Genomic DNA, 24,739 nt, shown 5'->3' with positions numbered 1-24,739 from the left:
CTGTTTACTGGATATTTTTGAATGCTGAATAGTATTTTTTGCCCCAAGAGGCTACAGATAAGGTGGCAAGATTAGTTCTAGAATAGCCATCCTTTTGCAGACTCTACCCAGCTGCTGAACACCACTGCCAGCACTGCCTGGCTCTGCCCCTGGCTCAGCTTGGAGCTGAAGAATTCCAGAGAAACAGGAGGATTTAAAGAACCCTTTTCAAGAGAGAAACAGCACCTCTTATTCACAGGAACCAAATGATATATCACCTTTTGAGGGTACTGAAAGGCATCAGAACAAAAGCCAGGGGAATATAGAGAGGACAGAGGTACAACAAACACTGCAGCTTGTGTGCAGATCTCTTCTATTCCAGCATCTTGTATTCTAAATAATCTTTGTTTCTCAACACCTATTCATGATGGATTGGGTTGATGCAGAACCCAGCCTCCTCCACTGCTTTTACTGCTGTTTTCTGGAGGATTTTAAGAGGGTAGCTGATGTTCTGCTTTAGAAATGTTGTAAGCAAATAACAATTACTTAGCATAGATTTTTTGGTTGTTATTTTTTGTCATTCTGAGGTTGGCTATTAGGCTTTTTCTGATAACTGATATGAAAAGCTGACTACTTTCTTCTTCATGCTTAAAAGGGTTAAGATGTAATGTGTCCTATGCCCCAACAAGTCTGCACCTTTCCCCTTGTTTCCAAGGCAGTAATTGCTCTTAGCTGTTCCCATCCACCAGCACAGTTTATTAATGTTGCATCTGATCCATTTTAAAATTTCTGAGAAGCAACACAAAAGATCCATTGCTCTGAGGAAAACTGGATAGTGAAGTGATGGGAAGAGCAGAAAGTAGAAAATATTCTACTTTAGGGTTTATGTCATTCATTCAATTATAGATGAATTAGAAACTGTAGCATAAAACTACCTTTTATTAAAAAGCGATTTTAAAAATAAAAGCCCATCTGCAGTACTTTAAAGACACTGGGGGAAAAAAAAAAGAAAAGTAGCCTAACCCCCCTTTTTTGCAGGAAATGTTTATTCCATAGAAATTCTTTCACATGGACTTTCTCTTCCTTTCAAGACTTGTATTTTGGTATCCAGCATTTGGCTAAAAATGGCTAAATGCAATTCCTTGGCAGACCAAGAGAGTTGCATCATTGCAACAACTTCACACCGTGCTTTATTTCTGAGGAAGAATATACTGGTTTTGTAGCCTTTTCTTTCCAGGTAGTAAAGGAAATTTAAATGTGTAAGGAAACAATGTGAGCCAGGCCAATCACTGTGAGGAATGGTGAACACCACTCCAAAAAAAGCAATTTGACCAGGCAGTGACCTCCAGAGCAGCCAGAAAGTGTCATTCAATTCCTTTATGAACCTTATGCTACTTCCTTGTTTGTCAGTGTAATCTCTTAATCACTTATTCATCACAATTCTTAACATGGAAAAACTGAATCCCACAATAGTCACTGTAAAATATTCCTTGGCCTCCAAGCAAACAGTATAGAACTAATTCGAGAGGAATTAAATAAAGTAACGTGTAGGCTGTCATTGCTGAGTTCTTCAAGACAGGAATGAACACACCCACTCAGAGCAAGAACATCTCAAATCTGTAAAGCACCAAAATCGTGATTCCAGATTAAAAAGTAGATAGGCAATCAAATCTAAATTTCTTTTAGTCTTACCTGGAAGAGTCCTTCGATGTTAAAGCTGCCATTGCCTCATCTGATGGTTTTATTTATACTGTGCACAAAGTGCTATTATTGTTCCTTTTTACCCTCTTCACACTTCCCACCATGTTACAAGGCTGCAGAGCACAGATCAATGTTTACTGGAATTTTTGGAATAAATATTCAAAGGAAAGATATAGAATTTATTTCAAGTTCAATCATGTGAATATATGCTTCCTTCTCCTTAAGGGTGGGTCGTCACAATGAAGAATTCAAGTCTATCTCTGTATCTTAATTCACCAGAGTTAGTAAAAAGTTGTGGGTTTTTTTGTTTTGGCTTGTTGAGTTTTTTTAAAAAGCTGACATAATTTTAGCAGACATATTTTGTTTAATCTATTTTTATACTTAATTTTGATGCTTCAGTCTGGCAGTATTTGTTTTTCTAAACTGTAGGTTAGAGCAAGAGATTTTGTTTTGCTTTTAGATGACAAATCTTGGAACTCTGTAGTATGTTGTTGTATTTTGGGAGCAGTGGGTGCTTAGCCTGGAGAAAAAGAGGCTCAGGGGGGACCTTATCACTCTGTACAACTACCTGACAGGAGGGTGGAGCCAGGTGGGGGTTGGTCTCTTCTCCCAGGTTACAGGTGACAGGACAAGAAGAAAAGGCCTCAAGTTGTGCCAAGAGATGTCTAGACTGGATATTGAAAAATGTCTTCACTGAAGGGAGAGTGGTCAGGCACTGGAACGGGCTGCCCAGGGCAGTGGTGGAGTCACCACCCCTGGGAGTGTTCAGAACCCATGTGGATGTGGCACCTGGGACATGGTTTGGTGGTGGCCTTGGCAGTGTGGGGTTATCGGCTGGACTCGGTGATCCTGGAGGACTTTTCCAACCCTAAGGATCCTGGGATGCTGTGGTGCACCTGCCAGCCAACACTGGGCTGCAGGAAGGCACCTTGCATTTCCAGTGGCTTCTCCAGCAGAGACAACTGGAGTATGGATTTGATATGAGCAGGTTCTTCCCAACTGAATCGAGTTTTCAACTGGCATTGAACTGATCTATTTAAAACCCCAACCAAACAAACCAACAAACATCCCTGTTTCAGAAAGGGAGATATTTTCTACTCCAGTGGAGAACTGATTCAGTGATGCTTCCCTCATGGCTGCCTGCCATGTTGTTGCATCCTGTAGTGCCAACAGAAATATAATCTTATTTATTCCAGAAAATTCCAAACAATAACTAGATCTGTTCTCCCTCAAATCACCACGGTACAGTGACACTTGAGTGTCTTTCAAAACCAGCTAAATCCTGAATTAATCCAGCCCTGGGTGTGCAGGGCTCTGCAAGGCATCCTTGCATGGGCAGGGAGATGTGTCTGGCACGTCTCTGGCTGATCCCTGGGATCAACTAAGAGCCTTCTACTTAGACTAACACAGAAGTGTCTTTTTGGACACTTTCCCTCAAGGATGGTCAGATTTCCAGTTTCCAAATATAGTCCGTGGACTGGATTGAGCCAGAAATTCTTTCCCCACAAATCAGGATACAGAGTGTTCTGGAACCCACAGGAGGCTGGGAATGCCAGGTTCCTAAATGGAACTTCAACACATGGGGATGAAGCACCGATGCTCATCCCACAGACAAGCAAATTACTGTTGTAGTAAGTGAAGGGGTGTCCTTCCTGCAGAACTCTTGTTGATTTAAGGCAAGGAAAGAGTCTTGCTGCAAACATTCAGAATATGTTCATCCTAGGACCAATATACGATTAAATTTTAATAATAAGTTTTAATCGTGCTCTCAAAAGAATTCGGTGTCTTCACCATAAATGTATGTCTGTTCATAATTTCTTTTGGAATCTGGGTAAAATATAATTGGAAATGGCCATTTTTTTCATGATTCACTGCATTCCAGAGTAACTGAGTGTTTTGTTAGATGCAATTTCCAGCTGATAAACTGCACCTGTTCCATTCTAGGTTTTATCTCCTAAGCCAGAGTTCAAGGTTGTCTTCCCTTCTGCATCAATGAAAACATGCAAGTAGTTCTTTAGTGACATTTAAAACAAAACGTTTATTAGAGTGGCTCAGATACTTTGTCAGTTTTGCTTTAATTAAGCGCCTGTCACTTGTTGCTCTGCAACATGTAATTCCCATTAAGTCATGACAAATTTAGTTTTCAGCTGCTCCAGAAGATGTTAATGTGAGCACATCAATATTCATGTGTCTTGACAGATCGTGAGGTTTAATAAATTGCTTTCTGTAAAATAATTTCTGTGGAATCAGGGGTGTTCCTCTGATAGCACAAAGGAAGCATGATGCTGAGATATATAAAATATAATTTATTTTTCACTGCATCTAAAATTTAATAAATTATTTCTTCAGAAAGTAATGAGGGATTTGTTTTAGGCTAAATATATAAAAAAAGTGGAAGACAATTAGGATTAAAAAAAGCTTCACTTTCATGTGGTTAAATGCTCAGTTTACACATAAAGAAAGATGGTCAGTGACCCAATTCTGTTACCATTTCATTTTGGTCACACCAGAAATTTTGTTTTGGCTTACAGAGAAATTCAGCACGTGGCTGTGTTGGGAGAGTTTGGTCAGAAAACATGGGCAGGTACTGACCAGTGTGTGCTGGAATGAGGAATCCTCAGAACTAGGATTTGGTCTGAAGAGCACCACATGTGTCTACTTGCATTTTTATAAATAAAAGATGATGGCTGTGTATCTAATAGGAAGGGCATGTGTATTTAGAGCTATTTTAGTGGATTTTATTTCTGTAAATATAAAGAAAATAAAAGCAATGTATAAAAAAAAACCCAATGAACATTAGCACTTATATAATAAAATCATTACTATATTGCTAATACAACAAAAAAGGCCTTTAATATTTGAATCAAACTAACCTTGAAGAATATTATCAGGTGTATCTCTGTGCCTAACTTGTAGTGGAAGTCTATGGAAGAAACACCAAACAGCCTTTCAGGTCATTTAAAGTTTCATTTCCTTTCTGCTTATCCCAGGAAGATGACTGTGGAGTGGTCTCTTCCCAAAAATCCTCAGGAGGAAATTAAAAATACTGCAGAAGGAAAGACAATTTTATTTCCTGATTATTATTTCTCTTTGCCTTCCTATCTTTGAAAAGGAATTTATTTACCTCTTCCATAACTGTTATTCCCAACGATGTGTTGTGCAAATATTTCTGTCCCCTGGAATGTGCATGACTATTATATCTAGGTTGGATACTTTGTGATAGTTTGGGAAAAGAAAGTGGAACAAAATGTGCCAGGGACTTAAGGATTGTTTAGGTCCCATTAAGTGAAGGTGAGAGCTACCATTAGCAAGAGTTTATGACAGCATTTGAGTCAGCCAAATTTATTTGATTTTATTTGACTTGATTTGTTTTGATACAGAAGGTGGTAACCCAGCTGTGCTCAGAGTTAGGGCTGGGGAAAAAAAACAACAGAAGAACTTGGTTTATTACAAGATCTTTTAAATACTGGTGAGTTAGAGAAAGGCATAGAGCTGATAAAAGATAATTAATTTTTTGTTTTTATAGAGAATTATAGACTAGCTATAGATTAAGTGTGGTAAAGGCCAGCCATAACATTCAAGCAAAGAATTGCTGAAGTACTTGATGTATTTCTGGGGTCCACATGCTCTGGAAGCCTGGGTTGCAGACCCCAGTCTGCATGAGTAGATCAGATAGGACAAAAAAATAGTTTCTTTGGTCATGCTTAGCTCTCAGCACTGTGGTAGCACAACCCCTGTTTATTTGTTTATTACTTCCTAGCCACACAGAAATCCATTGGCATCCTGGGAGCAGCCACGAGCGTCTCGCTGCTCCACAGATGAAGATATTTCGGAGTGATGCTGCTGTAAATACAGAAGTTCTCAGCCAGATGGTGTTGGGGGGGACTTGGCAGCTCTCTGCCCATTAAAATATGGTGAAGTGAATTTGAATGAGGATCTGAGTGCCAGGTCCTTGGCAAAAATCTGGTGTACCTGCGTGCCTGCTCTTTTACATTTAGTGTCTTATACCTCAGGCAAGCCTGAAGGGTGTTACAGTGACAAGTAATATTGGGAACACAGTCACCTTGGAGCACAATCCAACAGCATGAGGGAGGAGAATCTGGGCCAAGGAAATAAAGAGAAACCCCTACTCTTATAATAAAAAAATTGCCAAACAGATGGTAACCAATTCAATGCATGGTGAGATGTCAAAAACATGTTGAGCACCATATTGAGACCTGTTTAGGGAAAATCACAGAGCTATTTATTCTGTTATGCTTTTGATGACCTGTTAATTTAATAGTAGGAATAAACCCTTGCTTTGTACAATTGCAGGTCTGCTGCTGATCCTTCAAGTTAAGTGAGGTTATTCTCAGGAGCAGCTGTCAAGATCAAGAAGTGATATGTAATTTGACTGTTACAAAGAACTGGTGTACTATGATTGCTCTTGATAAAAATATCAAAAGTATGAAGGAATCATCACTTTCACTCTGAAGACTTCAGATCACCAATTTAAAGAAAAGCAAAACACATGTTCTTCTGAACAGGTATGTTTTGGTTTTTTTTACCTGAGACATAAGAAATGGGTACTGAGGTGTTATCACTGAAACTGTACAGCCCTTCTCTCTCTCCTCTCCTCCCCTCATCTGCCACTTCAGCTTTTTTTCTTACATTAGATAACAGTTCTGGTGCAACTGTATTTTTATGCCACTCTTTCATTTTGCTGGTAGACATTCTTGTTGATGTGAGTCTTTTTACACAGCAACAGAGAAGAAAAAAACAGTAAGTGATCTTTTACTACGTGGCTGCTTCTAGAAAAATATGTATTTAAGGGCCTTTTTAAAGGGAGCTAATCTAACTTGAACCCCCATCTAAATTATGAGGAAAACCGTATCTGTCCCAAACAACAGTTTTAACAGCCAGCTTCCCTCCTTGCAAACACCCAACAGTATGCAAACAAAGAAATCTTTATTTGGAAAGAATGAACTATAAACCTGAAAATCATAGAACTGAACTGATGCCATTGTTGAACCTGTTGGGCAGCTGAGAGAGGCCCATGGTCCAGCCAAGGCAGACTTGGTAGCCAAGCAGCTCACCTGGCTGGTCAAATTTGGGATATTGTGTGGGAGACCCAGAGCTGTTCATGTTGTAGAAGGGAAAGGGTGGCCTAATGTGTATGAGATGAAACCTTTAATGGCCCATCTCCTCTCCCAGTTTGTGGATCAGCTATTCCACAGTGTCCTGCAGAGAAGAGGGAACAGCCACACCTTGTGATTTGAACACAATATAGAAATGAGCTCTCAGAAGGAGAACCCAGCTCTTCTGCTGCACTCGTTTTCTACATCTAAACTAAACATCTACATCTACATCTAAACATCTACATATAGATATGGTGATTTCCCCAATGGAATTAGAAACTATGTGGATATTTAACAGTAATTTTGGCAGTTAAAAGAGAGGGGGTTAATGGCATCTGCTGAGGAGGAGATGGGTTGGAGAAAGCAAAAGGCAGAGGAGCCTGTAATTCTCCTCTTAATTTGGATGGCAGACAATAAGACTTGTCCAAAATATAGGAAAGGACACCTTTAGACAGGATAAGGTTTCAAATGTCAGTGCAGGATGTGGTATTTTACTAATTTGCACTAGCATGAACACTGATCAGTTTATGCACAGGAAGCTCTTTACTGCCCTTCTTTTAAGAGCTGATCTCTCCCGGGCAATGCGGTTGTGGATGAGACACAGCCAATGACAGTGTTCTGAGTGGAATCCAAAAACCAAATTGGCAGTGCAGGTGGCGGACAATAAATTAGATTTTAAAAACTCTTTCAGGTTCAATAACTTGAAATGAGCCCAGATATATAAGTTTGAGACAAGAAATAGACCAAAAATATGTCAGCGTTCCAGAGGTGGACTGAAAAAGGTGGAAGGAAGCACAAATCTGTAAAATGATTTGCACTTTAGCAGCCAGATGCCAAGCCAGTATTAGCGTCACTAAAATGAATGTTGGAGAGCAAAATATTTTATATCACTACACAGCAACATGGTTATTTTTGAGGACCCCACCACCGAGGTTTCTGTTACCAGCTCAAATCCTGCCGTGTAACAACGGGCTGTGCTTTGACGCTGCACCCCGTGTTTAACATTCACTGTGGTGTCTGCAGATCCCACGAGTGCTTTGTGCCCACGTTCTCCACGGACATCTCATGGATCCGTCCTTAAACAAGGTCACGCTGCATCCCACTGACCGTTCCCATGGAGGCGCTTCGGAGGGGATGCCGAGCTGGAAGCTTTTCAGCGGGGCTTCGCTCGCAAGCTAATCACCCCGTATGTGAATAAAACGGCCATACAAAGAGGGGCGTACAGGTCAGACAGGGGGTTTTACAGAAAGGAAATTTAAAGCTTCTGAAAACCTTTCCGTTTCCCCTCTGGCTGCCCCACCTGGCAGCACCTGCTGCCAACTATGACGTGCAGGGCAGGGTCGAGCCACCTCCAGTTCAGGACTCTTGGGAATGAGTAATTTCGTGCGCTCTAAGGTTTGGCAAAGCAAAAACAGACAGAAAAAAAAATATAAAGAGGTAAAACACATTTCAAGCGGCGTGAGCGCTGTACGGGGGCAAACAGGCGAGAGCAGGTCCGCAGCAGCTCAGCGACAGCCGCGGCTGCGCCTCACAGCTCCCTGCAGGCTGCGCGGGTTTGCCTCCGCTTCCCCCGGGGAGGCCGAGCCGGAGCGGTGCCAGCCCCGGCTCCCCTCAGGGGGCTTCCGGCCCGCCCGGCCCGCCATTGGCGCGCGCCCCGTCACGGGAAGTGATGGCGGGCGGGCCCCGCCCCGCGCGCGCCGTTCAAACGCGGGCGGCGGTAAAGGCGGGAGCGCGCGGGGCCGGGCGGGGCCGCGCGGGGCGGGCGCTCTGAGGGGACCCGGAGGGGGCTCTGAGGGGACCCGGAGGGGACCTCAGGGGTGGCTCTGAGGGGGGGCTGGGGGGCTGAGGGGTCCCTGAGGCCACCGGGGGCTCGGGGGGGCTCCGCACCGTCCCGCCTGCGGCCGTTCCCTCTCCACCCCAGGGAGGTGGTGGAGCCGCCGTGCCTGGCGGTGTTTAAGAAAAGATTGGATCTTGCTCTGAGCGCCCTGGTGTAGCTGACACGGTGGTGTTCGGCCACAGGTTGGGCTCGATGATCTAAGAGTTTTCCAACCTAATTGGTTGGGTGATTCTCCACTCCCCAAACACCCCCCGTTCCAGGCGCGTTCAAACTTACCACTATTCGTAAATTTCTTCCGCGAGGGAATATAAATGTTGCTTAGATTACATCCGCCCTCATCTCCTTATTTTTAATTTAAAGTCAACCATTCAAGTTCCTGCTGAATGTCCCTGTTCTCTTTTTCAGGTGATTGTTTATACGGGATAAGCTCGTACCAGTAAAGATGTTGAAGTTTAAATGCGGTGCCCGAAATCCGGTTGAGGCAGGAGCGATGGAGCCCATCACCAGCCGAGCTTCTCGGCTGAATCTGCTCTTTCAGGTAAAGAACATCTGGCCTGGGAGTAGCTGATCTCGGTTTTGTTCATGTCCACTCCCTGCATGTCAAAATACAGCCTTACTTGTTTGTGTGGATGCTCAAAGCGTGCCTGTGTCATTGTCTGGGGGAAGGGGTAAAAGAAGTGGATAAATAAGTGAAGTTCAAAGTGTATCTGCTTTGCACAAAGTTCAGTGGATCGTATCAGGTCTGATGTTTTGTGCATGTGTCAATGCTTTAGCCTGATGGATTTTTCCATGTAAAGATGAAATATTGCATTCTGTGCCCTGTAATCTTCGTTTTTTCCATGGGTGATGTAGCTGTGGGTTTGTCCTGAGATGAATTTACCTAACCAGCTGCTATTTGATCATCTGAGGTTCAGCAGCTTTTCCCCTAGAGTTAGTATTGATACCGATTGCTTAAACCATTTGTACCATGAAAAAACACACATGATACAGTGTCAAGGAAAAATCCAGTCAGATCAGAGTCATCAGGAGGGTGTAGGTAGTTTCAGGAAAGCTGAGACTTGAACTTTAAATATCATTAAGATTGCTTTGTCTAAAAGTAAAATACCTGTGACAGCTATTACACATAGACACAGTGAGTTGATATATTTACCTCACACTTCTGTATCATTTGCCTAATTTCTGAAGAAGTGATTTTAAAATGAATAATATATAATCTGCTCTATACATCTGTTATTGATTTGAGGCTTTTCATTGTTGTCTGAGACTCCATCTACTGTTGCTGCTTTTTTTTTCCAGGGGAAGCCACTCTTTGTGACTCAACAGCAGATGTCTCCTCTCTCCCGAGAAGGCATCCTTGATTCGTTATTTGTTCTTTTTGAAGAGTGCAGAAATCCTGCTTTAATGAAAATTAAACACGTTGGCAACTTTGTCAAGAAGTGTAAGTTTGTTTAAACTAATTTTCAGGTGTCATTTTAAAAGACAGTTCTTAGTAATCTGGATGTTTAAGTAATGCTTTAGTTGCTTTGATCCATTAATGAATGTAACCCAGGACTTTGAGCATCTGACTTTTTGTGGGCAGACTCAACATTGCAAAGGGGATCTTGGCAGTCTTAGTAAAGCTTTGTTCAGGTCCAAGATCAAATGCAAGTGGCTTTTGAAGTGCTGTGACTCGAATGTGCATCCTCCTTAGTCTGTACTATATTTATATCTGAGGAGGCACTTTCTTGGAAAGTGTCTGAGTACTTGATACAGCAGAGCTCCAAATGCACACAATAGAAGGATGTCAGAAGTTGAGAGCAGGGTAGTGACTAGAAGGATGAGAAAAAAAATTCAAGAAAGGAACTTAATAATCCTTGGCTCTTTCATGTTTTGGATTCCTTCTGTTACCTGAGTTTTGCATGTGCAACTTGTAAATAGTGTTTCTGTTCTTCAAAGATCTAATTTCTAAAGGAGTAAATATGTTACTGATAATGTGCTCGGGTTCCTTTCAGGGAAGAGAGAAAATAAAAGGTGCATCAATTTTTCTGTTAAGATTTAGCAGAAAGCCACTTGGTTACAAGCAACGTGTCATGCCCTCTGTAACAGCTCCATCCAATGATTTCTAGATATTGTTATTGGACAGTAATTTTCTGTTGGTCTGAAGAATTTTTAGAACAGTTTCCCATGAGCGACTGAGCATCACCCTGCATGCTGGTCAGTGGAAAACTTGAGCTGAATATCTGCAATAAATGCCTGTGGTTGGTTGTTAGACAATGGACTAGTGCCTCCCTCAGGCAGAGGAGCAAACCCTGCCCCTGGACTCCAGTGAAGGCCTCATATTTAGGGAATACACTTTGTGTTGGTAAAGGGTGGCTGGAAAGAAGTTGGAAACCAAAGAAGCTCTCAGCCTCTGATGTTATGAATGGGACAGAATTATGGTTGCTATGAGAACTGTCTTAGCATTTCCTGATTCCTTTGTATGTACCATATTTCAGACTTAACTCTGCATCGATACATTCTTTTTCTAGTTCTTATGCATGCTGTTATTTTTAAGAAGCATATTCTGGAAAGATTTAACATTTCTTGAGAATCTGGAACTGAATGTCTTTTTTTTTTTTAATTTTTTTTTAAATTTAATTTTATTCCCCAGTTTTGATGTCTTTTTTCATGAAATGCCAATTGGCCAATGTAAAAATAAGTATTTTATTTTTATAGATGCAGAGGCTATAGCTGAACTAAAGGAACTGCAACCCAGTGTGAAGGATTTTGAAGTAAAGAGTGTGGTTGGCTGTGGTCACTTTGCAGAGGTCAAAGTAGTAAGAGAGAAAGTTACTGGTGATATTTATGCTATGAAGGTGATGAGCAAGGAGTCCTTGCTGGCACAGGAGCATGTATGTATATTTGTGTTATTACAGTAGGAGGATAAATTGCAATTTGTTAAACACTTCCTTTTTGTCACTACTATTAGAATAAAGCTAGAAATGTATCTTGAGAAGGTTCATCTTACATTTTGGTAGAGCAATAAATCTGTGTGTAGTTTTGCTGTGTTTAAAAGCCATTGTCAAAGTCCATGGACTGGCTGAAGTACCATCCTCAGGTGCTAAAACATGGCCCGTGTCTTCAAGAGCTTAACATCAATTGTAAGACAAGAAAAAACAGATGGAGTGAACACTGAATCAGTATTGATCTGCTTGTTGATGGCTTGGATTTTCAGGCAATCTCTTCATTAAGGGGTTTTTTATTTTAAAGAGTGACGTAGAATGTCAAGAGTGGGTGTGAAGGCAAACTGGTGATTGGGTTTTTATGGAGAGCCTCTTGCTACCTTGGGAAATGGGGTAATAGAGGTTGTTATCATAGTTTAGTGAGAAACAGAAGTTAATTCTTTTACTGACTTGAGATGACAAGCAGGACAAAGACACTCCATGAAAGACCTCTTGAATTTATGCAGCAATATCTGCATTAGTTGATCCCCATACATGGTGCAGTTAGGTTGCTCCTGAGATTCCTTATAATTTTTTGTAGCTACTAAAAATGAAGCCAGACTAAAATTGTTCTATTGCATAGACTAACAAGAAAGCAAAGCAGGATACTACCCTTATATGGCATTTGCTCATTCTTGTTCATTGTGGGTCAGTGAAAGTAGGGAATGTTGGTCTAAAGAAATTTGCAGTATTCTGTAATAAAATTAATTTCTTGTTGTCTGGCTGAACATCCAAACAATTAAATAGTTGCTAGAGGAGGATTTCATCAAAACCTTATATTTTAATGCCTTACAATGAATGTATTACTAAATTGGCTGTAAGATGCTACCCCATAATTGGTCCAGCTTCTTTTCTGCTTGTCTGATTCTTTTGAGATTAGTTTTATTTTATTGGGGCCAGTCCAGATGAAGTCAACCAGGACTGCACTCCAGACAGATTGAGAGGGAAGCTTCAACAGATTGAGAGGGAAGCTGGCCTTTGCTGCAGGGACTGTTCAGCTGAAAGCAAACTAGACAACAGAGAGTGGGAGGGGAACAGAAAACAAAAAGAAGTAAAATGAAATTACTTTTCTGAAGGTGTATATCACAAGGAAATAGCACTGAAAATCTCTGTGTGATTTTTTTGCGATGTGTGCCTTTGGCACAGACTCAAACTTTTCTCAAACTAGGGGATTCTAATGTGTTTTAACTCCCTCTCATCATGATATAACTGAACACTTCTTTTTGTAGGTGTCATTTTTTGAGGAAGAACGCAGCATATTAGCTCAGAGCACCAGTCCATGGATTCCACAGTTACAATATGCATTTCAAGACAGGAAAAATCTCTACTTGGTAATGCCCACTGTTTGTTTTTCTCCTCTGCTGAACACTACTGCTGTTGTTATACTAAAGAACAACGTGATGGTTGAAATGTGCTTGTTTTCTGTTAGTTTTCCTGTATTACATGCCACTATTTGATATGTGTCCAGTGTAATATGGAGGAGTTGAATGGAATATCTTTTGTGTACATGAAATATGTGTTCTTTTAAACTTTAATGTAGGTTATGGAGTATGAGCCTGGAGGGGACTTGCTGTCCCTCTTAAACCGATATGAGGACCAACTGGATGAGAATATGGTGCAGTTTTATCTTGCAGAGTTGGTCTTGGCCATTCACAGTGTCCATCAGATGGGTTATGTACACAGGTAGGTAAAGTTTGCTTTGCAGAGCACAGATATGTTTAATCAGTATCATTCCAGAAAAGGTGTTCTGGAATGATGCATTCTTGTGTGATTTCTTTTATTTTATATCCTGTCCTCTTTCAGGACAGTATTTCACAAGCTGTATTGGAAGACAAAATTAGAAAATTAATCAGACTCCCAACTATAATTGTAGCTAAAGGCATTAACTTTGATGTAAAGTTCAGCCTAATATCAAGAAAGGATTGTTACATATATTTTTCTGGAGGCTCAGTAAAAAGAAGCCTTAATGTTGCACTATAAAAGATTTAAATCTTTTCCAGAGATTGCTGCTTTTGGCACCAAAGAGTGTGGGAAATTAGTGTAATTGTTAAAAATTGTTGTGTGCTGACTGGCGAACAGGGCAGTATAGGATGTTGGAGTAGTTAAATATCACAGTTTTCTCTCCAGGCTTGGAGGCTGATGTGTGCATTTTCAAATCATATTGGTATTTAATAAATTTATTCCATTCTGAGGGTGTGGAAATTATTAGGAATTATTTTAAGTTCCAGGAGGTGCAGTGGCTGCACTTAGAGCACAGACTGTGGCCTTCTAATGCAGGGTCACTGCCTGGATTTGGAAGATGAGCAGAATAAGTTGCAAGGGAATTTGGGAAGAAAGCTACCTCATACTTCACTGTAACTCACAATGTGATGAGGGTGCAAAACCACCTTCTCTTTCCATCTTCTATCAATAATTATTAACCTTCCATGAAATAAGGGGAACTTTAATACTTTCCTATTTGGTTGGAAACAGAACAGCAGTTGGAAAAAAGGCTCCCACTTGAAAGTGCAGCTGAGCACAGGGTTGAGTGTAACTGAATAGGGCTACCCTGTTATCTGGATGTGATAGCAGGGAATAGCATGGAAAGGTACTGATGGCTTTCTTCTTGCTTACAGAGATATCAAACCAGAGAATGTTCTTATTGACAGAACAGGACACATTAAACTGGTGGACTTTGGGTCAGCTGCCAAGATGACAGTAAACAAAACGGTAATAATGTGGATTTAAACTTTGTCTGTGGCTTGTTTGGATAGTCCAGTCAAAAGGGGAAAACTAACTTGGTATTTATTCCTGGACTGCACCTTGCTCTTCTGCCTCTCTTGCCCAAGAATCTGCTCTCAATCATAGTTTTCTATTTATGAAAGGCTTTTCAAACATGAGCTCAGGTATCTTTTGCAGCCCTCAGTAGATATATATTAGCTCATTAAATACATATAAATACACAGGTAAGGTTTAGGCAAGACTACTTACTCCTGATGCTGCACTGTGATACAAAATCATGCTTTTAGAGGTTCTGACAGCTGTTCAATGGACATGGATTTATAATTGTTCATAATTTGAAGGGAAATCGTGTCTGTTGTAACTAAGGTGGCATAGCTTTGAAGACTGGGGATCTCTTGGTTAAAATGGGTCACATTCCAGTGTTCTGGGCTTCACTCATCAGCACTACATTGAAATCTGGATCAGTGGAGTTTTTTATAAGTTCCTTGTAAGTTTTGGTAACTGCAAACAACTTTAAGTGAAAATTTAAAATTAAAATATATCTAAGTGAGAACATGAAGTTCTGCACCAGATTCCGGTCTTGTTTTACAGTTTTTCTTTCTTCATAGCATTTTCTTTTTGATGTGATTCTCACCATTCTCTTTTCCCTGTTCTTGCATTTTCAGTGCTTTCTGCATTGCATTTTCCTTTTAAGTGTTTTCTTCACATTACCTTTTCAGTCACCCTCAGGTTTTTAGCCTGCCTGCTGTTCTGTTTCATTCTTTATGCCACTCAGTGCAAAAATGATTGCAGTTTTGACTCCCGAATTACCTTTTCTAAGCAGTCCAGAAATTCAGATATTAGTACTCTGCTGATCATGAACATAAGGTAAAAAAGTAGGGGGGAGAGAGGAATGAGGGCAGGGAATATTTATGTCTAAATTTGACTGGTTTTGAAATTTCAACTACGATATCCCTGTTAATACTACTTGAAGCAGTAGAGCTAGACTGTATTTTCTGCTTAAAACATCAGTTTAGTAATCCTGTGCTTTTTGGAATGCAGCTTTTCTACTTTAGGAGTTTGTACTTTCTAATAACAGTTGGCTCTGATGATTTGACTCCTTTTATACCAAATAGCTTGCTTTGTTTGTTTATCAGCAGTGTCCTTAATGTTGCACTTATTTGCCAAACAGCCTTGCTTAAAATTACTTACTTAAAATTCACTTGGAGGGCTGAAAATTATGCCTCATTAAAGAAATAAAAAAAAAAAAAGAAAGAAAGAAACCAGATGAAAATGAACAGAAAGTGCTGTAATATCACTTGGTATATCTTTGCTTCTAGGTGAGTGCCAGGCTGCCTGTTGGCACACCTGACTACATGGCACCAGAAATGCTGACGGGGTTGAGCGGGGATGGCAAAGCCTCTTATGGTCCAGAATGTGACTGGTGGTCCCTCGGAGTCATTGCCTATGAAATGGTTTATGGAAGAACTCCCTTCACTGAAGGGACTTCAGCAAAAACTTTCAATAACATCATGAACTTCCAGGTAGAGAGAACTCCTTCCCTGTTCTCAAGTAAAAAGGGTGTAACTAAAGACTGTTTTTACAGTTGAGAAAAGAAGTTTTTGGATGTCTCTTACTTTGTCATGTTCATAAAATACTTGGAATATATGCTTTATATTGTATTTGCATGTCTCTGTAGTGTAGATATCAAGTAATTTTTTGTAACAGGTGTCATAGTCCCTGATTCAGAAAATCCTAAGCCACAAACCCTTGGAAGTTTGGGAGAATTTTCTGGGAAAGTGTCTTGTTTTACTCTTCCATCTGTGTGTGCCATTGGCCATTGCTCAGCATAAGATGGTGACCTGGGATACCATTGGCCTGGGTGGGAACAATTGTTCCTGTGTTCTTATCTTTGCTGCAGTAAATGCATATAAAAGCCTATTTGGATAAAAAGCACCCTGCTTTTATTTGTGTGCTATAAATATTCATCCTTTGTGCCTGACATATCTCAGAATAATGAAACTTAATCTTACTGTTCTGAGCCTGTTTTCCTACTGAGCAGAAATCCATTTCTTTCTAATGCAGAGATTTCTGAAGTTCCCAGAGGATGTGAAAGTTAGCAGTGAGTTTCTTGACCTGATCCAGAGCCTGCTTTGTGGGCAGAAGGAAAGGCTGGGTTATGAGGGTCTCTGCTGCCACCCATTTTTTTCTAAAATTGACTGGAATAATATCCGTAACAGTAAGTAGAATAAAGCTGTATTTATAAAGAATTTCTGATTCTTTGGTTAATGGGAAAATTGCTACAATGTGAGTATTTGTGTGTTTGATTTGAATTATTCATTATGAAAGAGGACCGTGTCCTGGAGCAGGTGCTTTTAACAAAACAGCTCATTTTGGTTTTTGAATAGGCTATGTTAACATCTCAGGTGAAAACTGTAAGGTGAGATGAGTTTAATAAAACTCCATATGAATTTCTGATGCAATTGCCATATTACTGCAGGCACTAGACTGGAAAATCAAAATGGTCCTTTCCATGTCCTTTCTCAGATTAAAATGCATCAGTAGGTTCATTCAGGCCTCTGCCACCTCAGTTTGCTTAATTTGGGCTTCATCTGTTTTTTTTTGTTGTACCTTCAGCTTTCTCCTTCCTTGCTCGTGAACCAACTTCACTTTAAGGTTGGTTTATTTTTTGTAGTTTCTGTAGGTGATGAAATGTCCATGGCTGTAGGGCCATTGAGTTTTTCCTCAAGGTCAATGGGGGTAATATATCACTGGGGGTTTTTTGGTCAAAAATCTGTTCATTCAGCTAGGAGTAGAATAAAACCACTGAGGCAGATAATTTTCTGTGCAGAAAACTGTTTATAATACTATGTAAACAATGGAATTTTGTGTTTGGAAGTACTGAGGCTCCAGCTCCATGGCAAAAGCAAATATTTCACAGATCACCAGTGATCTCTATATGGGCGTCTGACTTGTGTTGGATAGTATTTGAAATTATTTGGACTGTAAGATTATCTGGGCAGGCAACATGCCTGCCTTATATTTTTTATCAAATATACTGCAAGGGAATGATTGTGCTCCATTTTCCATGATAAATTGCTAAGCCCAGTGCTTCTACATTTGATGACTATCTCAGCACTTCAGCTGTCAGCTCCACAGACTGTTTGCTCACTTTTCTGTTGATTCATTAATTTTGAACTTGTGGAGTTGCTGTTCTGTTAAATTCCATTGTTTCTGCCCTTTGAGAGCTGTTGAGCCTCGAGCCCTTTTCATCATTTTAGCATACATTTCCCAGCTCACTCTGCCTTCTTTCCCCAGAGCCCTGCCTAAGCCACCAGTGTCTGAAATTTTTCTATAACATTTATATCATATTATCTCAGATCCAAAAAAAAAAATAGTGCCATGTGAGCATCTGTTCTGCTGTTTCCTTACCAATTGCCTGTCTAGGATTCACACGACTGCACGAGTTCATTGAGCACTTTTGCCACTTCATGGAGCAGTGGTGATGCTGATGGGCAAGCTGGTAGGCAGCCCTGATTGTCATTACAATGTTGAAATAAGCATTTGGGATTTTAAAAAAATCCCATTTCTGCCTGCAGCTGGCCAGTGGATTGAATCACTCCCTTTAATATCCGGACCTACCTACTGTGCCAATTCGTGCAGTTTTGACCCCTGACTTGGATGTTGTGCCTCATCCTCAATGAACCCCTGCTGGAACTAGCACAAAACACAGCAGTCTTCTTGCTTTAAGCAGCAGATTCAATGTATCACCTCTTGCTTTGCTCTGGGCAGTGGCTCTCCTTGGGCTGGTTTTTCGGGGCAGTGGTGCTGTCCTTCTGTCCAAAACCTCTGTCAGGTTTGACCTGGGCTACCTAAAGGCTAAAGAGCTCTTTCTAATCTTGACCTCTGCTGATAGTGGTGTTTGACAGGAGCAATGGCAGCCTGAGAAAATTAGGAAACTAGTGAGTGCTGGAAGAGGTCAGAGGATTTAGGTTTGTATTAAAGAATCTCACTGCCTCAGGTTAACCTGGTCAAAGATTTTGGGGTTGTGGAGTGTTGGATTTGGTGAGCTTAAGGCCTTTGCCACCTGAAATGATTCTATGATTCTACGACTGTTAAACAAATTCTGTATCAGTACAATCAGACTTTTCTCTAGTCCATAAGAACAATGATGTAATTTCTGTTTCAAACTGAGCAAGGTAGAGAAAAAATTGGTACCTTTGCCTTGCAGGTATTTAATTATCATGCTGAGAGCTCCAGGATAGCCATTCTTAATGCACTGATTTTAGTTAAGAATGTGTCATTAAGGGGTTTTTCAGTGTTACATTTTGTTGTTATGGTAACCTATGAAACACTTGACTTTTTAGTAAACCCCTTTCCTAAAGATTGTTGCCTCTAAAACAAGCTCTCAACTTCCTTGGGTTCAAGTAATGTGTCTCTGTAGAAGCAGCTCTTAAGTTACAGAAACAAGATCAAACCATTAAACCTAAGGTCAGTTTTAACTGAATTAGTCTCAACAGGTAATCTTCCCCTTCATTGGAGTATTATACTGAAACACACTTATGGATTTTGCTCTCTGTTGACTTCTGCTATTTAATGACTTCTAAAGCTTATTAAAAAAAAAAAAAGGCACCTCAAAACAGACAGCACCACACTTCCCCTCACAAATAAACCAACCCAAAACTTTCAAAAGTTTGTGTTGATTTACTTGACAGAATTTTCTGAAAATAGTTTGGAATTTATTTACCTGGAATAAGCATATTTCTACCTGTGTTTCAGCTAAATGATCAAGTATTTCACTGGAAAGTTGATAACAGAATTATTTGAGTACTTAATAATTATCTAAAATCAGAGATAGAGAATGGGGGGATGACATACTTGAGTTATCAGCAACAAGGCTACATTCTTTATAATTTGTGGATTTTGTTAGTTACCTTCTGTAATTTCAAATCCATAAACTGCATCAGCTTTTTAATTTGGAACCAACAAACTGCTTTGCTGAAGCCTAGCTGGGAGATGGTCAGAAGACTTTTATTATTAACTAAGCAATATATATGTATAGCATAAAGAACCTTTCATTTTAAGAATTGCTTAGTAACTGCAGTCCAAGAGGTCTTTGAAAATGGAATGGCATGTTTGGACTTGCATGAGGAAACTATATATATGAGAAGAAAAGAATTCATGTCTTGTGCAAACACAAGAACTTGTGAAAGTGTTGAAGACTGATTTTTAGGCTGTTTTCTGTGAACAAGCAGGAACCCAAATCTCATTATTCATAAGTCTAAGACACTTCTTTATCCTTTTGAACCCAAAGCTGACGTTCAACATGCTAACAGTTAAACACTGTGGTGTTTCATGCTTGTCTTCAGAGAAATTCATTGACTTGTTTCTTGGAGCTCACTTTCATTTCAGCTTGGAGATCACTTCTGCTAACAGAAATGTATGTGTTGGATCCTTGTCTTGACAGAACAGTAGAAATGTTAAGACAATATTGTATAAATTGGTTGGAACTAGTACAGTGCCTTTTTTATAAGTGGTCTTAGAGAAAACATCCTTAAATTACATCACTGGGCTTTTCTATTTTTCTTCCATAACACCTTCTCAAATAGGGCTGTTAGAGCCCCAGGAACAGTAATGCCTAACCTACTTAAAAAGGCTGTGTGGATGCTTTTCCTCGGGAAGCATTTATAGATCACCTTGTATATCAAGAAAAGACACATTTTTATCCTTAAGAAACATTCTGTATTGCTTTTAAGTCTCCTATTTCAGTTGAGTCTCTCACTGTCCCAGGGGAAATGCAGTCTCTCTTTTCTGAATTCGCATGAAAATATTTTGAAATGATGGAAAGACCTGGTTAAAGCAATGTTCTTTGAACTAGTCATAAATACACACACTAATGCAGTGTTAAAAAAATTATTTCCATAGGAGACACTTTATCTAATGTTAATGATAAAGTGATTAAAGTACTTGAGAGTGTGTGTGTGTGTGTGGTGGTTTTGGCTTTTTCTTTTTTTTTCCTTTTTCTTCTTTTTTTTTTTTTTTTTTTAAACTAAGCAACCTACAACACCCCCTTTTCCTCTGAAAGTCATCCTTTGGAACAGATGGAAGAGGGTTACATCCTTCCACAAGTGGGGAGGTATCTAGGCAAGCAATTGGCTTTTTTAAAACATGCAGTTCTCTACAAGATCCTTTAAATGGTAAACAGAACATGTGCGTTCGTCGTAACATGGCAGAGACAAAAAGAGGTCTTTGTACCCGACCAGTTTGCATGAGTAGAAACATCAGGTTTAGTGTCTTTTTGAGTAATAGTTTTGCCTCCCTTTTGAGTGAGCCTGAAAAAAGTGCAAATTTTTCACCTTGTCAGATGTGATGGCACCGTGTTCACATTTAGCTCTCAGAGGCTTGTCTTGACCTCTGCTAAAGGATTCTTCCCTTAAAGAAGCAACTGATAAGCACTTCAATGTATTTGCATTCCCCAGTCTTCATCTTGTTCTGAAAATACTACAGCTGTGTGACAGCTTTCTGATTTTAAGCAAGAAATAATAATTTAACTAGAGATTATGTCATCATGGAACCCACATTTGAGAACAAAATTGCTTGTCTGTTTTAGCTTGTTTTTACAAGACTACTCTGTTTATTCTGTGGTATTTTGGACTTCAGACAGAGGACTCAGTCTTGGAAATAAAAGACTGTGAAGAAGCTACCAAATAATTAACAAAATCAGACAGAGTGGATCTAACCTTTTCTTTTTTTTTTTAAGTTACTCCCAGTTATTACTCTGGAGTGATTTTTTTTCTCCTGTGTTGAAACTCCTGAAGAAGTTCTGCTTCTCATTTTCAGTCACTATTGACAATTTCAGAACTACTTGACATCTAAGGGTGTTTTTGTTGAATGACTGTTCCAAGTCTCCTCTTCAGTTGCTACTATTTCTTGAACAAATATTAACGTTAGTATCAATACAAATATTATTAATATCAAAGTTATACTGCAGAGTTCTTGGACTTTTAGTGATGGATTTTAGTGAATGCAACATAGAGGACAAAGGATTTTTTCATTCTTTTTTACTCTAGTGTTCACAATTTCTCTTCTTTGTTCTCATATTTTATTAAGCATTAGAAGAAGCTGTAGTGTAAAACACTGTGCTCTTTAAACTAGTTTCCCACCAGCCCCAAAGGTTTACTCTGTCTCACATTCAGTTTTATCTCTGTGCATCCATTGTGCCCCCACTGAGCCCTTTTCATCTTTTTATGTGCATGCATAGTTAAATGATATTTTCTTTTATGCATGTGGTTTGAGTAAGAATTCTTACTGTTGGTAAGAGGAAGGACTTTCTTTTTAATTGCAAGGGCTTCAAGATGACTCTTAAGATCTTCTTTGCTGATTTCTGGTGAGAATTAAAGCTCTAGATCTCTCTTTTGAAGATAAAGTTATCTGTCAGGCTCTGGGAAGTGCATAACAGGGTGCTTGTACTGTTATAAAAAGGCAGCCAAGTTGGATTTTGGTACCTCTTTAAGAAAGATTCTAGACTTCCCGGATGAAGTGAAGAGTTTGCTGTTTTCCCTATTACTTTACCTCACAGACAGCATCTGTCTTCAGAAACAATGTTAAAAACCTCACAGCAGCCCCTTCCTGTAAGAGGATGTGCAGAGTTCTTTCAGCAAATGTCCTGAACTAAAAAATTCTAATCCTAAATTAATCCTCCTCTGCTGTGAATTAACTGTAACTTGAGGCTTATATTTGCATTAAAAATGAAATACTTACAAATTGTTTCCTGTTACTTCTCTGTTTTTAATCATTAAGAGGATATGGAAGAGTAGCTGGACGTTATTCTGACATTAAGTGATTTAAAAAAAACATACACAGCCTAACCAACAATCTGTATTTCAAAATTATATTTATGTACAAAAATATCAGCATTATATTGAATCTAAATTTGTATTATAACCATAATAAAATTTGTATTATAACCATAATAAAACAGAAGAAATTAATAAATTCATGATATTGACAGAAATTTTAAATCTTCTGCTGCCAGTAAATAAAAGTGCTACTTACAGAACCTATTTAATTTCTGTGTTTTCCCCATTTATCTCATTCTAATGGACTTGGAACTACTGTACGTGAGCAGCATCCTATCTGGCTTCATGGAATTTCTTCTCACTTCCCTGCTTGGGAGCAGCATCAGGATGGCTCCTTGGGGAGCTGCTACCAAAGCCTGTGTGTGTGGTTGGGATTTGGCAGTTCATACAGACACAGTTCTTTTTTTTTTTTGTCTTTTGGCTGTTCCTGCTGGTCTGGTGGGTACTTTCAGCTACATTTGTGTAGAGAACGAAGAGTTAACAGTGGGCAGTGAAGGGCTTTGGCAGCCTAGAGGGAGCCAGCAAGCTCCAGCCGTGCCTGGTTCTGCCCCTGTCAGTCCCGCCGGCAGCAGCATCTGTCACGATGCAGGCAGGTAGGGTTAACCCCCGAGCATGCAGGGAGTGAGGAGCAGGGAGCCTGCACTGCAGGGGTTGGAATGTTTGTTCCCGGTTCTTCAATCCTCACCAGCCCTTCAGCTCCAGGAGATCCATACTGGATCCATGGTAACGGGTTTAGCACACTCCACTTCCATCAGCTGGTGACAATGGGCTGCTCTGGTTGCTGACAGAAGAGCTGTCTCCTTTGCTATTCTCTTTTTTAGCTCTGTAGAGTTGCAGTGAGTGGGGACCTAAGTGATGAAATAAATAAATAAATAAATAAATAAATGTTAGAAAACGTGCTTTAATGAGGCAGGAATTGCCCAGCAGGCTCTTGCATTCCTTCCTTTCCCACATGTAGCCAAGCCAGCAGGTAGCTCGGGTGCTGCACATCATTGAGGAGAACTTGTCCTTTTGTTCCTTGGGTTAATTAAACTGAAGCTAATGTAAGAAAATCGGCTGAAATTAAACAACTGCTTGACAAGTTAAGTGGTACCAATTTAGAAATTATACTAAGAAATACATTGTAATTCCTGCTATTTATATCTCTCTTCAGAGCTGATTGTATCAGAGCCAGACTGCAGTGGTGTCCCGACAAGAGTTCCAGATCTTCAGCAAGCTCTTTCAGAGAAATAAAATCTTACTTTCTCCCTTTCCTAAACACCAGTGAATTTCTAGTAGCTGTAGTTTATTAGAACCTTCCAGGAGAAAGACCAGTTTGCTCTTGATTAGAAGCCCATGCTGGGAAGATTCTTGTTAGTGCTGAAGGGTAAGATATATCCCTCAGCTGACTGGCACAGGATCAGGCTTCGTTCTCAGGTAGTGTCACTAATTGGACAGGTTGAAGACATTTTCCTTTTCAAGATGAATCAGAATTGACTGACTTTTAGCTATATTACATCAATGTTTTACTTAGCCTGGTGCTTTGATTTTATTCAATGTATGTGTTTAAAAAAACCAACATCCTAACCTGAAACAAAAAACCCCAAGCCCCCCAATCTCAAATGCCCAAGCTAAAGCCCAGTTTGGTGAGTGTGGGAGACGTTGTGCCTGCAGAGTGGTAGCCATGTTGGTGGCTCAAGGGTTAATCTCTTGTTGCTGTAATACGCTTTGAGAGCAGCAGCTCAGTCTGCTTGTGTTAGCAAGATTAAAAGCAGGAGCTGCAGTGCCATTGCAAGCACTGAATGAGTGGGACTGTTGCAGAGTGAACTGTAGCTGAATTTTGTCTTTTCTTCTTGCTTTTTTTTCACCAGCTCCTCCCCCCTTCGTTCCTACTCTCAAGTCTGATGATGACACCTCAAATTTTGATGAACCAGAGAAGAATTCGCGGGTTTTATCCTCTACGCGCCAGTTGAGCCCAGCAGGATTCTCGGGGGAAGATTTGCCGTTTGTGGGGTTTTCATTCATCAAGGCATTGGGGATCCTCAGACCAGAGTAAGTAGGAATTATTGCTTAGGTGGACAGGACCACTGGAAAATGGGCAGGTTTGTTACAGTGGGGATGGTGTGTGTGGGGAAAAGCTGTTTTAACTGCTGTACTCTGCTGTAGGGAAGCTGCCAGATTCGGGCTTGATCTGTTGCTGCTGTGCCTTGTGCATGTCCTACCGTTCTGTGATTATTTCTGGGATGAAGGGGAGGGAATGGGATGGAAAGATTGATTCTAAAGCAGTTATTGTTGAAATTGTTGCTGAAATACTCTGAATTAGTTGTTGCTGTTAAGCAGGGAGCAGCAGATGATTGCATTTCTGGTACTGCAGATCCCTGCAAGAGGGAGAATACTGAGTTCAGAGATGGAAAAGGGGGGTGGTGTTATTTTATTGGGTCAGAGAGTGGGCACCAAGTGCTGGGGATGTGTAAGGCTGAATCAGTGATCCACAGAAATGGAGCTCCACTAACCTGGGAATGTGCAGCAATGGGTCAGTGAACAAGAGAAGGAGCTGATGGCAGCTGGCTGTGTGCTGCTGGGTCAAGTTAAAAAGGAGGACTGGGC

At 40.2% G+C, this 24,739-nt stretch overlaps 1 protein-coding gene across 9 annotated transcripts in view; it reads left to right on the top strand.

Moving 5' to 3' along the window:
- Nucleotides 1-24,739, top strand: part of CIT (citron rho-interacting serine/threonine kinase) — an 81,283-nt gene that overhangs the window by 1,814 nt on the left and 54,730 nt on the right. For 7 of the 9 annotated variants that reach the window (XM_051805381.1, XM_051805385.1, XM_051805379.1 and 4 more), the window contains exons 2-11: nt 5,995-6,206; nt 9,040-9,172; nt 9,931-10,072; nt 11,329-11,504; nt 12,824-12,925; nt 13,135-13,277; nt 14,210-14,303; nt 15,635-15,838; nt 16,380-16,533; nt 24,004-24,184. In XM_051805381.1, coding sequence (XP_051661341.1) covers nt 9,077-9,172; nt 9,931-10,072; nt 11,329-11,504; nt 12,824-12,925; nt 13,135-13,277; nt 14,210-14,303; nt 15,635-15,838; nt 16,380-16,533; nt 24,004-24,184 — 1,292 coding nt within the window. In that variant the 5' untranslated portion in view covers nt 5,995-6,206; nt 9,040-9,076. Of the gene's footprint in view, nt 1-5,994; nt 6,207-8,472; nt 8,515-8,682; nt 8,817-9,039; nt 9,173-9,930; nt 10,073-11,328; nt 11,505-12,823; nt 12,926-13,134; nt 13,278-14,209; nt 14,304-15,634; nt 15,839-16,379; nt 16,534-24,003; nt 24,185-24,739 lie in introns of those variants that run through there. The other 2 variants (XM_051805378.1, XM_051805377.1) reach the window with 2 other exon arrangements.

This window comes from Manacus candei, unplaced genomic scaffold, assembly GCF_025592945.1.
Source record: "Manacus candei isolate 608988 ecotype Guabito, Panama unplaced genomic scaffold, ASM2559294v1 h1tg000064l, whole genome shotgun sequence".
In the NCBI taxonomy this organism is placed as follows: Eukaryota; Metazoa; Chordata; class Aves; order Passeriformes; family Pipridae; genus Manacus; species Manacus candei.
Note: the sequence above shows the minus strand (reverse complement) of the source record. Positions and strands in the feature narration are given on the sequence as shown.